Source organism: Podarcis gaigeae, assembly GCF_964106915.1.
Source record: "Podarcis gaigeae genome assembly, chromosome: 10".
NCBI classification, from domain to species: domain Eukaryota; kingdom Metazoa; phylum Chordata; class Lepidosauria; order Squamata; family Lacertidae; genus Podarcis; species Podarcis gaigeae.
The window spans coordinates 75,062,678-75,078,014 of NC_139686.1; the positions used below are offsets into that span (position 1 = coordinate 75,062,678).

At 39.9% G+C, this 15,337-nt stretch overlaps 1 protein-coding gene across 9 annotated transcripts in view; it reads right to left on the bottom strand.

Moving 5' to 3' along the window:
• Positions 1-15,337, bottom strand: part of LMNTD1 (lamin tail domain containing 1) — a 196,627-nt gene that overhangs the window by 92,122 nt on the left and 89,168 nt on the right. For all 9 annotated transcript variants that reach the window (XR_014555833.1, XR_014555834.1, XM_083701549.1 and 6 more), the window contains exons 6-8: positions 6,256-6,442; positions 5,785-5,904; positions 1,382-1,587 (exon numbers count right to left, since the gene is read on the bottom strand). Coding sequence is in view for 7 of the 9 variants with exons in the window: in XM_083701549.1 (XP_083557675.1) it covers positions 1,382-1,587; positions 5,785-5,904; positions 6,256-6,442 (513 nt within the window). In the remaining 2 variants the exon portion in view is untranslated. The remainder of the gene's footprint in view (positions 1-1,381; positions 1,588-5,784; positions 5,905-6,255; positions 6,443-15,337) is intronic.

A 15,337-nucleotide genomic window follows, 5' to 3' on the forward strand; every position in this document is an offset into this window, starting at 1 on the left:
ACATTAACATAATGTTGGCCTTGGCTCTCTTCATGCATTCCTCTGGACCTCATGTTCTTTGCTATGTTTGCTTCTTTTGTTGTCAGCTGGCATTTATTTCACCAGAGTCTGACCCTTCTATAGCTTCTCTGGCTCACCTCAGGGAGATCTGGACCATGGCACACAAGCTTTCAAGGCTCCTACAATTCCATGTGTTGAGCATTCAGTGTCCTCCAAAATACAACTTTGGAAATGATGTTTTAGCGAACAGACAGCTAAGAATTTACATGCAGAAAGCTTTATCCAGCTAAACTGCTCTAAATTAGAAGACTATCATTCTACTCTGCCAGCAGCATTCCAAAGACTTTGCTCATTAGACTTGTATTGAAATTGCAGGCTTTTGCATTCCAGTCTGCAGTACTACAGTGCAAAAACCAAAAAGATGTGTTAGCTGGTAGGCTTTCCACCCCCTCCCCAATCTCCATGGACTCCTTCCATATTGATTTGTCTGTGCTGAGTAACCTCTACACACTTTCAAGGAAAAACTTGCAAAGGTTTATGTGAGGCCTTTTAAAATCTGAAGCCTCCAGAAGGGAAAAAGAAAGGTACTTGGAATTGCTGTTGCCCTGGGTTTGTGAAGGAGGAAGGGTGTGATATAATCTGCTCCAGTGAGGAGCCCAGAAGCACCTTCTGCTGGAACAAGACTATGCATGAGTGTCATGAGGGACAGCCACTGGAAGCCTCACAGAAGCCACTCTGAGCGTCCCAAAGAACAGTGAGGAATCCTTATAATAAACAAGCCATTTTAATTATTAGCATAGGTGCCAACTCTATGGGACTGAGGACACCCAAGCCCCCCCCCCCATATATTGGGATGGGGCTGAGCCCCCCCTCATCTTGAGGGGCTGGCTGTGGCAGGCCCTGCTGGACCTGACCGTGGCTGTGGCGGGTCATGTCTTGTGAGCAGGGCTGCGCCAGAATGCCGAAGGTCCAGCACTCTGACGTGAGCCTCTGACAAACCCAGAGTGCTCGTGTCACACTCTTGCACAGAGCCGTAGCTGGGTGATCTTGTGCCCCTGGCAGAACTGTCCCGATTGCGCCCCCAGCCACGGCTCTTCTTTCTGCCTCTCCCCCACCCATTCAATTCACCCTCTATTAAAAACCATTTCTTATGAGGTAATAATCAATATTTATATTTATGGGCATATTTAAAGCCAATTTTTGTGCCCCCCCATCACCCACCTCACCACCCCCTAGCTACAGTCCTGCTTTTGCACCATTCTTTTTGAGGCTGTGATCTTTGTTGTACCCAAAAACTAGCAGGTAAGAAAAAGTTGGATAGTATGATATGATATAATATGAAACATTACATAAATAATGCAAATTGATTCAGGTGTAATACCGTAGAATAAATTCTGGTTCATTTGTCCCTGTAAGATTTTGACCAACATTTCCCTGCCAAACGTCAAACATCCTGGGTTGCCATCGGTCTTTTTGCTGGCGCATGCCAATAATAGGCTGTATTAAATTTCTACAGATTCTGCCACCCTCTTCTCCTTCCTTTGTTTGCTTTTGGTTCCAATTGATGGGTGTAAACCAAGCGACAGCCTAGAAGGAGAAGAGTAAAAGCTTAAATTCCTGCACTGCATGTTCAGGCAAACTGTTTCTAGGACTATCAGGCTGCCCAACGTCACATACCTTGAAATCCCCCAAAGGCATCAAGAAACAAGGCAGCCCTTCCCATTCCTATCCAAGGCTGGTCTTGGTTACGGTGGCAAGCAGGAATCAGGGCTGCCCAGCAACCACTGAAGATGGATGGGCAACATCAGATAAGTTCAAGGTGTATGTTTTTGTTTTCCCCCCAAGCTGCAAGCTGTTAATCCTAATTATTTATGTGCTTAGTAAAAGGATTGGAACAATATTTAATTCTTAAGGGTTTCTATGCAAAATGGAGTGTCAGAGGTGGAGGAAGCATACTATATAAACATATTGGACACCAGATGAAACGTTTCTCTTTAACCAGGCCTTTGGCTGATTAATATTCTATCCCCTTTTAAATGTTTTTTGTGGTTATTGGTTTTTTCTGTTTCTATTATGTATTTTGTGTTCTCATTTTGTATTTTTAGGTTGTGAACTGCATGTGATCTTCAGATGAATAGAAATTTAATAAGTAGTAATAATTACTATTCCAGGTCAAGCTAATTGTCCTGAGTGCCCAGCAGCTCTCCAGAATCTCCAGCAAAGTTTCTCCCCAACATATGTTACCTGATCCTTTAAAATGGAGATGCAAGAGGATGACCCTGGCTCCATCTGAGTGCAAAAGACATATTCTGCCCCTAAGCCAGGCTTCTGACCAGCTTGTGCCTGCACACCAGCTGATCACTAACCCCTGAACCTAGGGAGGAATAGAACGGACAACTTCGGTTTCTCATTTTTCCAGCCTTAAATTCAGTTCTGTACAACCGCGTCAAATACATGTTGGAAATGCAGAGAAAAAGAAGGGACTTTTTATCATATGTGGTGGGAATGTAGAGAAGTTTTTAAAAATTGGGAAATGATATATAATGAATTAAAAACATGTTTAAAATGGCATTTGTAAAAAAAAACAAACCAGAAGCATTTTTTTTAGGGATTGTAGGGCAAGACCTGCCAAGAAAAAAAAAGAACTTATTTATGTATACTACAACAGCAGCAAGAGTCTTGATAGCACAAGGATGGAAGAATGAGGAAACCCCAACAAAGGAACAGTGGCAAGAGAAATTGATGAGCTACGCAGAGTTGGCTAAATTGACATATAAACTGCAGGATAAGGACAACTGTGACTTTAAGGAAGAATGGGAGCTTTTTACAAATTATCTAAAAAGACAACGAGATGAACTGGACTCCTTGGCAGGTTCTGAATAAACATACACAAATTTATTGGTTGATAACATGTTGGATAGACTTCCTGTTTCCGACGGTGGGAAATGGCGGACTCCCACACGACTGGACCCCAGCCGTTCTGATAATTCAGGGCTGATATGGGGGTAATTAGCCCTGGCAGCCTCCCCAGGGTAGGGGAGGACTGTCTCGGTCACCTGCGGTTTGCCCCAGATTGCTGGTGTGGCAGATGGCAGGGCACTGGGTCACAGAGCAAGGAAGACTGGCACTCCTGCAATGCCACTCCCATAGCCGGACGCATCTGTTTGGGAAAATATAAAGATTCGAAAAACAAACAGACACGCTCTGAACTGATGAAGCTGGGGGGGGGGGGCTGCAGTATGTACAGCCTCTGGTGTAAAAGATCGAACTTCAAAGAGATCCTCATCATGCTGTGTGGACTCTGGAGGGGCTTGGTATGTTCTTTCTTTCTTCTAACATTAACAATTGGTTTTTCATGCCAAGCCTCATTAAGAACTTAAATTGCTTTAAAAAAGGTAATACAGATGGACTTCTATATATAATTGGAACTTATCCGCAGCCGCCTTTTCTTTTAAGATTTGAAATACCTGTTATAGACGAAAACAAAGAGTAAAATGGTGCTCACCCACTAAGCAGTTACGGAATATTTGAAATATCTCCCTGATTAAGAGAAACAGGAGCTAATTGATGGCCGGCCACAAAGACTGGAGACAATATTATATATGCAACTGTTTGCAAAAAGACTTTTTTCACTGTGTGAGAGAGAAAAGGCTAAATGGATGTCTGGCAGCCCCCCTCTAGGGCCCGGAGGAGGGACTGGGTGGATTCCAAAGGCTGATCAATCGTCAAACAGGCAGCTTAAGAATAAATCAACAAGGAGTTTTTGAAGGAGGTTTCTCTCTGTTTCTTCTATAACAGCTGGACGGGAAAGATTAACGATTTGGGAGCTGCCAAAATAACAATCCTTAAAGAGTTGGTCAGAAGACTGGAATGGATACAATTAGATGAAGCGGCACAATTGAAAAACAAATAGTTGAAATACATGGGCAAATCTGCACTCTATGAAAAAAAATATCATTTGTCTTCTGACATGATTGAGGATCACAGAGCCAGAGACAAACATGGAGGATAAAATCGGGATATTGAATTATGAAAACACTGATGATGAGAGGCCGGACTATGATTTGGAAAATGCTTCGGAATTCAGATTGTGGGAAGTCAACAAAAAATTAAGACTATAATTTGGAAGACAATTGGACTTTTTAATTTTAGTTTTTAATTTTTATTGGATTTGATTTGATATGTTAATTGGATGTTCTTATTGGAAAATTAATAAATGCTCTAACAAAAAAAAGATAACATGTTAGATAGATAATGTAAGGATATGTACAATTTTATAACAGGCAGAGAATAATATATGCTGAGAAATCAGAGAGAGGAGCTGAGGGAAGTCTCTGGTGGGGGGGAGGGATGGAAGGAAGGGTGGAAAAAAGGGGGAATAATGTATGCAATTCTATGGTTTGATAATTTGCTATGTTGAAATTGCTAATAAAAATATTTTTAAAAATAATAATTCAGTTCTCTACATTCCTTTAAAATACTTGCGAATTTTCATTGCAAAAACAATGGTTTTTGCAATGAAAAATCATAAGTATTTTAGCACATGGTTCTCCTAATACACACATTTCTATATGCCATTATACACATTTTGGCAAGTGTATTTTTGTATGTTTCTTCCATTAATAAATGCATTTTTGTACATTTTTTAAAAAATAAAAAAACCTACATCGCAAAATTGAAGAAGTGCACATTTTGAAGGATAGCTCCATTTCAGAGAATGTATAGTTTTTGGGAAAGAAACCAAATTTCTCTCTTCTCCCCTTCTCCCACCCAGAATTCTTTCCTTCTTTACCAGCTATTTGAAACTAAAGATCTGGTACTCATTCTTCCAGGTGAAATGAGAAATGCCCCCATATGAGATGTATCCTTGGGACAGAGGTGGATTGAGGGCAGCATGGTTCAGCTGCAGTGGTATGGAGCTCAGAGGGTGCCGCAAGGGGCTTCGCAACAATGACTTTGAACGAAAGGCAAGAGGAGGGGGGTGCCAAATTTTGGCACCGCCACTGCTTGGGAGCAGTAGCTGTGTGTGAAGATCTGTCTAGTCTTAATATAGAATATAATAATAGGAGTAAGTACCGTATAGTGGCACTGGGCTTTTTAAAAAAACAAACAAAGTGGAACTCACTGGAGTTCAGTTCCAGCACCTTAGAATCAGGCCAGTGCCATTCTAAGAAAACAGGGAAGGTGTTCATGGTGAGTTCTGGCACCTCTATTTTCTAGGGAAATAGCTCTGATGTGGCAAAATCATTTGACATTCTCCATGTGGCTGACCTGATGCTTGTGCAGGGATAGGAAAAGTGATACCTGCTGACATTTTCTCTTCAACATAGCTATTAAGGTCCCTTCAAAAGCCCTGCCCTGCTTTCCTTCTTATCACCTTTCTCTCAGAAGTGTCACATAGCCACTTTCTCTGTTCCTCCCCTTTCTTCTAATATACCGATCGGAATTAAAAAGTGACAGCTAGGTTATTCTATCTGGGGGCTACAGTGTGCTTAAAGGTACAATGCAAAATTGGCCTTTGTCAAGGCCTTTGACCAATAAGCCTTATCTCTAATTAAGATCTGGAATAATATGGTGGTCAAGTTTTAAGAAAGCCAAACCCAAGGAAATCCCAGTTTACTATAAAAGAATCGGAAGGTAGCTACCAGAAGCAGGGGTGCCAACTTGAATAAAATATTTTGGGGCCTAGGTAAGCCCTGCCCCATATAACTGATCACATGACAACTTTTTTGGGGGCGTGTGATTTCCTCAAATATAGGCGTTAGCTCCTATGATCAGAAGTACCTGCCCAGAAGGATTGCAAAGGATAGTGGTGCATTCTGGGCCTGGTTTAAACTTGTCTAGGTCCTTCCAGAGATAATCTGTTGGAGGTTTTGAAGGTCTTTTAGAATCTGCAGCCCAGACCTGCAACAATGAAACAGGAAGAATAAACATTAGGAAGAACTTCCTGACAGTAAGAGCTATTCGACAGTGGAATTTGCTGCCAAGGAGTGTGGTGGAGTCTCCTTCTTTGGAGGTCTTTAAGCAGAGGCTTGACAACCATATGTCAGGAGTGCTCTGATGGTGTTTCCTGCTTGGCAGGGGGTTGGACTCGATGGCCCTTGTGGTCTCTTCCAACTCTAGGATTCTATGATTCTATGAAGCAAGCAGTCAGACGCTGCATACTTTTGCCTTGAATTTTTCCACAACATAACAGCAAATGCAGCCCTCTGATTACTAAACCTCTCCTGCAATGCACCTTGTTATTTTGCTCACCATTACTGAAGAATTAGCCTTCATTCTGATCTTTGGGGGGAATTTGAAGATCGCTATTGGATGGCCGCCAAAGTTCTGCTGGAGTGTATAATCTCCAATGCCCTCTTCTTTATCAGGAGAACTGTTCAGTATCTTCACGTAATAGCCATGCGAATGAACTTCAACAATTTTAAGGTTCCCAACCGCACTAAAAATAAGAAGATAACTGAGTTCAGTGTTTTTCAGGCTCCTGGGAACAACTGTCTCTATACTTATACGGGGGTTACTAGTACAGAAAAGGTGGGATTACCATATATGCCTCGTCCCTCCCCATGGAATCTCCCCCAATGGGGACTTGATGGGGCTCAGACTGAGTAGGGGTCCACCGGGAGCTGGCATTGCTGCCTCATTTAGAGTCACTCTTCCTACCCAGCCAAGTGTAGTGCACAGGCACTGTATACCGCCCAGAGGTCCGCTTACCCCAAGAAGGGCTGGGCGTTAGGGGCCTTAAATCTCCTGGGAGCGGACCTGAGGGAAGCCTGATTGTTCCCTCGAGCCCCGGACAGCCCTCCTTCAATGCCAGCCTGCCATTGGCCAATTCGGCAGGCTGACGCAGAGCAGGATTTCAAGCTGGGAGCGCAAGGTGAAGCTTGCGCTCTGGAAGGGATCAGACACTGACACCCAGCCCTGCATCGTCGGCGGGAGGCAAGGCACTGGCCGTCTTCTTCATTGGATCCACCCACCCCCATAATTTTTGCCTTTACTCATTGAATTGACTTTGCTTTGGCTGTGGGGGTTGCCGTATTTGTGGGGCTGGTTGGAATTTGACTACCAGGCGAATTGGCTTTGACCTGGATGTTTTGCCTACCTGTAGCAATCATCACAACTTTGGAGGTTTAGGCATTTGGTAACCTTAGCCTTGGTTGGAGGGAGGGGTTGTACCCTCAGCTTCCAATCCAGAAATAGGGTATCCCGTTAAAGGGATCCATGATGGAGTTGCTTCTGTCCATTCACCCAGATGGGCGCTTTGGGCCTAAGTGCTCCTAGAGACGGGGATCCCTGTGGGGATCCCCCTAGTTGATGTAAGTGGCAGGAATCCCCACTGCCAGGTTGACCATGATGCTCTTTCCAATAGGCAGCCTGGAAATACATGCTTACCCAATGCCTTTGCCAAACCAGCTGTAGTCAATAAAGTTGTGGCCTGATATGATTCCATTCAACTGTGTGGTCTCCTTGATGGGAGCTCATCTAAGCGGAGGAAGTGGGGATTGCACGGCCTGGACCTGCAAGTGGTTGGAGACAGCCATAGCCTCCAACATTTCTTCGATGAAAATAGGGGTGTCCCATTATATCATGATAATTTTACTATTTATACCTCACACATCTTACTGGGTTGCCCCTGACACTCTGTGCAGCTTCCAACATATATAAAAAACACAATAAAACATTTTAAAAATTCCCTATATAGGATTGCCTTCTTGGCTTGGGGACTGGATAACTCCATACCCTCCAACATTTCTTTGATGAAAATAGGGACATCCTAAGGAAAAGTGGACATTCTGGGATCAAATCAGAAACCGGGACAGCTTCTCTAAACCAGGGACGTCCCTGTAAAATAGGGACACAGGGTCTGGATACAGGTTGTAGGTAGCAAGAAGTAGTTTCTGGTCTGGAAACTTGCCAACTAAGAGTATATCACTGGGGCTGATTTCTCAGGTCACATATTCTGTCCTATTCCATCCCATGTGGCACAAATCTTATTTCTCCCCCCGCTTCTCCCTCTCTCTATTTCCCCCATCTGTTTCTCTTTACCTCAATCTGGAGCTGACCCTGCATGTCCCTATTTTCATCAGAGAAATATTAGAGAGTGCTACATTCAGCCTGAAGTGGCAAAGACCAGGAAAAGCTCTGCTGGTTCTGCTTCTTGTGAAAATAAGCAGAACCAGCCCAAGCCCAAGCCTGAGCCTGTGAGATCTTGAAGTATCCTCTCCCTTTCCCTGCTTTGGTAGTTTTCTTCTTACTGGAGTCAAGAGAATGTTACTTAAAATAACAAAAACAACCCACCAAGAGGCAATGTGTTGAAATGATTAAGATTTAATGTACTCTGCTTTTTCCAGAAATGGTATTCCCCCCAGAATTTTTGACAGAGCAAAAATGAGACAAAGGTTCTGGGTTTAAAAAACAACAACGTTTTTTAGGGAGTCGAGGGACTACTGGACAGAACAGACACAATCACCTGTAGGTACTGGACAACTCCACTGACAGAGCTGTCCACCCCCAGCCCCCACTAGGTGTTAATAATTATTTCAGGACGTGTTAGAGAACCACAGAAAGCCAAAAAAATGCAGCAACTCCATATATCTGATGCGGTGTAAGAATTGTTTGTTTTATACATACTGTGGTATGTTCAAGCCTTGTTCTCTTTTGCTGATAGTTCTGGTTTGTGGGTGTTTAATCCGACAATTATTAATTTCCCAAAAGCACATTTACAGCAACTCAGGTCAAACTGACATATTTTTGCAGCCTCAGATACTCATGCCAGATTAACAGTTTATGTGTGTTTCTTTTCAACATGTAACTCAGTTGATTATAGTATTGGTCAGCATGACCCACAATTCTATGAAAAGTGTCTTCTTCTTCCTCTCTGGCGATCCTTCATAGCTGAGTAAAATTGTCTTCCATAAACACAATTTTAAAAATGAGTCCGTAAGTGACTGTGGAGGCCAATTCTGGATCCACACGTCCTTCCACAGTGGGGACATTGGTTCCCAGGCAGGAGTTGATCACGGTGTGGATTTGCCAAGCGTGCCTTCCTCTTAGCACCTTTCTCCCTTTTGTCCTGTGTTCAAGTATCTTCAAAGCCCATGATACCTTTGGTCAAGGCTGTTCTCCAACTGGAGCGCTCGCAGGCCAGTGTTTCCCAGTTGTCAGTGTTTATACTACATTTTTAAAGATTTGCCTTTAGAGAGTCTTTAAACCTCTCTTGTTGACCACCAGCATTACGCTTTCCATTTTTAAGTTCGGAATAGAGTAGTTGCTTTGGAAGACAATCATCAGGCATCTGCACAACATGACCAGTCCAACGAAGTTGATGTTGAAGAATTATTGCTTTAACACTGGTGATCTTTGCTTCTTCCAGTACATTGATATTAGTTCACCTGTCTTCCCAAGTGATGTGTACAATTTTTCAGAGACACCATTGATGGAATCTTTCAAGGAGTTGGAGATGGCGTTTATAAGTCGTCCGTGTTTCACAAGCATATAGTAAGGTTGGTAGAAAAGTGTAAAAGCAGACTGAATAAGTGGCTCTTAAATGTTGCGGTTTGAGAGCCACTGTTCCATTTCATTGATGGATCATCTTAATTTGTTTCCTTGCTTATGGCCACCAGATGGGAAGGTTTGAAATACTCTTTTTTTTCTAATCATATTTTATTAATTTTCCATACAAACATATAATCATTCCACATTACAGTTTCTATTAAACTTTTCAGTTTTTGACTTCCTTCGGCTTTCCTGCCAATCATTTGTATTTAATTTCTTTAAATTCACATTTCCAAATTTTTATATTGCCTTTATGTCTTCCCCCTTCTTTTATTTTACTTTTTTACAATATTACTTAATTTTTTCACAGAGCTTCTCTAAATGCCACTAACGTTATTTCCTTATCACTTAAACATTCCCAATAATTTGTTAATTTTCCCCAGTCCTCGATGAATTTTTGATCTCGTTGATATCTGATCTTCCCAGTCAGTTTATCAAGTTCTGCATAGTCCATCAGCTTCGTTCTCCATTCCTCCAGCGTTGGTAATTGCTCTTGTTTCCATTTCTGAGCCAATAATATTCTTGCTGCTGTTACTGCATACTGGAAGATTTTGTGGTTCTTTCTATTTATTTCATTACCTACAATTCCTAAGAGAAAAGCTTCTGGTTTCTTAACGAATGTATATTTCAACATTTTTTTCAATTCATTATATATCAGCTCCCAGAAGCTTTTCACTTTCTTACATTCCCACCACATATGAAAAAATGTACCATCTGTCTCTTTACATTTCCAAAACTTCTTACATGTTTTATACATTTTTGCAAGTTTTACTGGTGTAATGTACCAACTATACATCATTTTCATAATATTTTCTTTTAATGCAGTACATGCAGTAAATTTGATACTTTCATTCCATAATTTTATCCAATCATTAAATTGAATATTGTGTCCAATATCTTTGGCCCATTTTATCATAACTGATTTGACTTCTTCATCTTTTGTATGCCATTCCAACAATATCTTATACATTTTGGATAGGATTTTATACTCACTATTTATTATGTCTATTTGAAATTTAGAGTCCTTCTCTGCATATCCATATTCTTTAAAATCTTTTTTAAACATTTCATTTATCTGCAAATAATGCAACCAGTCGTACACAAATTCTTTCACTTCCTCATAAGGTTTCATTTTCCATTTCTCCCCTTCTTTCATAGTCAAATTTCCGTATGTAATCCAATTCTTTCTCATATTAGTTTTTTTGACAGACATAACCTCTAACGGAGACAACCAGTGTGGAGTTTTTGGTTCTAGTAGGTTTTTATACCTCTCCCATACTTCTATTAACGATCCTCGGAAAATGTGGTTTTCAAAACTTTTATGGATTTTCTTCATTCCAGCCCATAGATACGCATGCCATCCTAATCTATTATCAAAACCTTCTAAATCTAACAATTCTGTATTTTCTAATTTTATCCATTCCTTTAACCAACAGAGACACAAGGCTTCATAGTACAGTTTCAAGTCTGGCAGGGCGAAGCCTCCTCTTTCCTTTGCATCAGTTAATAACTTAAATTGGATTCTTGGCTTCTTTTCCTGCCAGATATACCTTGAAATAATTCTTTGCCAATCTTTAAATACCCCGGTTCCCTTGATTATTGGAATCGTTTGATACAGAAATAACAATTTTGGTAGCACGCTCATCTTTATCGTTGAGATCCTTCCCCAGAAAGACAGTTTCATTCGTCCCCACACCTCCAGATCCTTCTTTATCCCATTCCACACTGGTGTATAATTATTCTGATATAAATCTATATTTTTGGGGGTTATCCAAATTCCCAGATATTTCACCTTTTTCACCACCTCTATGCCAACTTGTTGCTGTATATTCTCTATCTTATCTTGATCCATATTCTTAACAATTATTTTAGTCTTCTTCTTATTCAATATAAATCCTGCTACTTGGCCAAATCTTTCTACCTCCATAAGTATATTTTTCATACTTTCCAAAGGCTCCTCCACTGTTATGACCAGATCATCGGCATAGGCTTTCACCTTGTGTTCATTTTGGCCTACTGTGACCCCTTTTATTGTCTCATTTTCTCTTAGTGATTTTAAAAGAACCTCCAGTACCATGATGAATAACAGTGGTGAGAGTGGACATCCCTGTCGCGTACCTTTGGATATCCCTATTTCCTCTGTAATCATATTGTTTACAATTAATTTCGCTTTTTGCTCAGTATAGATTGCTTTTAATCCATTGAGAAATTCCTTCCCCACCTCCATATATTCTAAGCTTTTTAACATAAAGTCCTAAGAAATGTTATCAAAGGCCTTTTCTGCATCCACAAATATTAACATAGCTTGCTTCTCGTTTCTGGCAGTCAGATATTCCAAAATATTGATTATATTCCTTACGTTATCTTTAATCTGTCTGCCAGGTAAGAAGCCCGCTTGATCCTTATGGATAATATCTTGCAGTATTCTTTTCATCCTTTTTGCCAAAATGCTTGCAAAGATTTTATAGTCTGTGTTGAGTAATGATATAGGCCTATAGTTTTTCACTTGTGTTAAGTCAGAGTCTTGTTTCGGAATAAATGTAATAAATGCTTCCTTCCATGTATCCGGAATTTCTCTTTCTTTAAGGATGTTGTCCATAACTTCTTTCAACGGCAGCGACAGGATGTGTTTCATTTCTTTATAGTATCTTGCTGTAAATCCATCAGGCCCTGGAGCTTTCCCTTTTTAAAATTCTTTTATAGTCTCTTTTATTTCAACCATTTCAATCGGGGCGTTCAGCCTATCTCTTTTTTCTGTCGGGATCTTTTGCACCAATTTTTCTTTTAAATATCTTTCTATTTTCCTCATGTTGTTCTTGTCTGTTCTTTTATATAAGTGTCTATAGAAGTCCAAGAATCCTTTTCTGATACCCTTTGGGTTATCTATTTCTTCTCCCTCCACGGTGATTTTGTTGATGGTATTCTGTTCTTTCCTTCTTTTGATTTGCCATGCCAGCCATTTTCCTGATTTGTTAGCCGATTCAAAGTTTCTTTGTCTCATTCTTTTTATGTTCCATTCCACCTCTCTATTGATTATCACTGCAAATTGTGTTTGCAGGGCCTTTATGTTCCGTCTTGCTTTCTCATTGTTTGGTTTTTTGACCAGTTTTTGTTCATTGTCCATTATTTGTCTCAGAATTTCCTTCTTTCCTTTTTCTTTGCTTTTGTTTTTGATTGAGTTCTGCTGGATAAAAAATCCTCGCATAACCGCCTTGCTGGCATCCCAAACGGTATTGATTTTCGTACCTTTGTTGAGATTATTTACAAAATAGTCCGTCAGAGATTTTTGAGCTTTCTCTACAATTTTTTGATCATCCAGGAGGTAATCGTTCATTCTCCATCTGAATGTTCTCTCTTTGTATCCTTGTAATTCAAATTTTATTGGACTGTGATCTGAAATTACACTTGGTGGATTTCTATTTGCCTGATTCTTGGAGTTAGCTCATTTGAAACCCAAATTTGATCAATTCTTGACATTGACTGGTTCGGATCCGAATAGAAAGTAAATTGTTTTTCCAGTGGGTGTCTCAATCTCCAAATGTCTATTAAATTGCAGCTTTTTATCAATGAAAAAAAGGTTTTTGGGAGCTTCCCTTCTTTGCTAGTTCCAGCTGCTCTTAGTCTGTCCATTTCCAATGACACCACACCATTCATGTCACCCAGTATTATTATCTTTTGATCTGCATATTCGAACAACTTTTCTTCCAAATTCCTGAAAAAATCAGCCTTATTTCCATTAGGTGCGTAGATCCCGACAATTATTATTTTTTCGCCTTGCCATTTAATCTGGACCGCAATGATTCTTCCTCCTTCATCTTTGAAAATTTGTTGAGCATCAATTTTGTCCCTCACGTATATTATCACTCCCCTCTTCTTATTTTTATCAGAGGATATAAACTTGTTTCCTAATCTTCTGTTAATCAAAACTTTCCTGTGTTTCCTTGCCACATGGGTTTCTTGTAAACAAATTATATCCAAATTCTTCTTTTTTAAACATTGTTCGATTTTGTTCCTTTCCCCCCCTATCATTCATCCCATTAATGTTCCAGTTCCAAATATTTAATGCCATTGTTGCCGCTTGACTTAAATACAATTTTTTTGTAATTTATTGTCCTTTAGCTTTTTTTCCTTCTCCTTCTCCTTCTCCTTCTTCTTCTTCCTCCTCTTCCTCTTCTTCTTCTGACGTCTTTCCTCTTTCCTCTTTTTCTTCTTCGTCCCTTGGGCCCAATCCACCTGCTCCTGCTCCTCCTACGGCTCCTTTTTCTTCATCTTCTTCCACTCTTAGTTCTTTGTATTTCCTCTGGAACTTGCTTGTCTCTTCTGGGCTAGTCAGTCTGTGTTTCTTACTTTTGTAGAAAAATGAAATTCCTTCAGGAAATTCCCATCTGAATTCTATGTTGTTTTTCTTAAGAATTTGTACAAATGCTTTATATGGTTCTCTTCGTTTTAATAGTCTTATTGGAATGTCTTTAAAAATAATGATATAATTTCCGTCAATATTTAATCTTTTTTCTCTGTTCTTTTGTAGTATCTGATTCCTCATATCCCTATCTTTAAATGTAATTAAGCAGTCTCCTGGGGCTTTACGTGTTTTGACTGTTCTTGTTCTCAATCTAAAAGCGTTTTGGACCGTCTTTGCAAACTCTTCCTGTTCTATTTTGAGCCATTGTGCCAATTCCTTTATCAATTTCTCTTTAATATTCTCTCCCTGTATCTCCGGTATTGCTCTTAGCCTCAAATTTCCTTCTCTCTGTCTTAGTTCATTCATTGCAATCGAGTCCAAAACTTCTTCCTGAGTCTTGTTCATCTCTGACATGCCTGTTTTCATTTTCTCTTCTTCTCTTTTCATTTCTTTCATTTCTAATTTTGTTCTTTTCCACCCTTCCTCTAATTTTTGTGTTCTTTTAGAAACATCTTTAATTTGACCTTTAAGTTCATTAACTGTTTCATCTATTTTTTTGTCCATTTTACCAATTCTATTATCCACCTGTTCTAATTTGGTTTCCAGATTTTTTTCACTTTGTTTAATTTCTGCGAACATTCTCAATATTTCTGCTTTAAATTCTGACTCTTGTTTCGACCCCTTCCTGTCCCCTGGCGTTCCTTCACTCGATTTTTTACCTTTATCCATGCTGACAATTTAAACCTGACAAAACACTCTAATTATTTCAGTCAACCTTTAAATAATTTCCAATCACCACACACAATAGAGTTTACATAAATAGAACAGCCCTGGGATTCAGAAAGGGTTTATCTGCAAGTCCGATTAAAGAAAAGTTCAAATTATTAAATTGTCCTTCCCCAAATTAAACCTCCCAGCAACGCTGTTTTTTAAAGGTAGAGTGGTATAACCTTTTATCTTCTTGCCACCACTTAGGCTAATCCTTCTTCTGCCACCAGTTAGGCTATTTCCAATTAGATAGGAACAGTAGAAACAAATGCCCCAAAACCAGGGTGAACCAAAGCAGATGTATCAAATTTGTAATCCTATTTTGGGAGTCCCCCTCCAGGAACAGCCCAGAAATCCAAAGACTTGGATTGGTCCAGAAAAAATAAAATAAACTTGTTTAATCCGAGGGTACAAAATAATGATGCTCTAATTGGAGAAAGAGACGAGGCCAGTAAATTTAGGACTTTTTTTTTAAAAAAAGAGACTTGAAAATTGATAAGATAGAGCCAAAAAACAGAAAACAAAAAAAAGAAAAACATTTTTTTTAATGAGGATCACATGTCCAGAGAAAGGAGTCCAAAAGTAGCCAATTCTTAAAGTAGTGACAAAAAC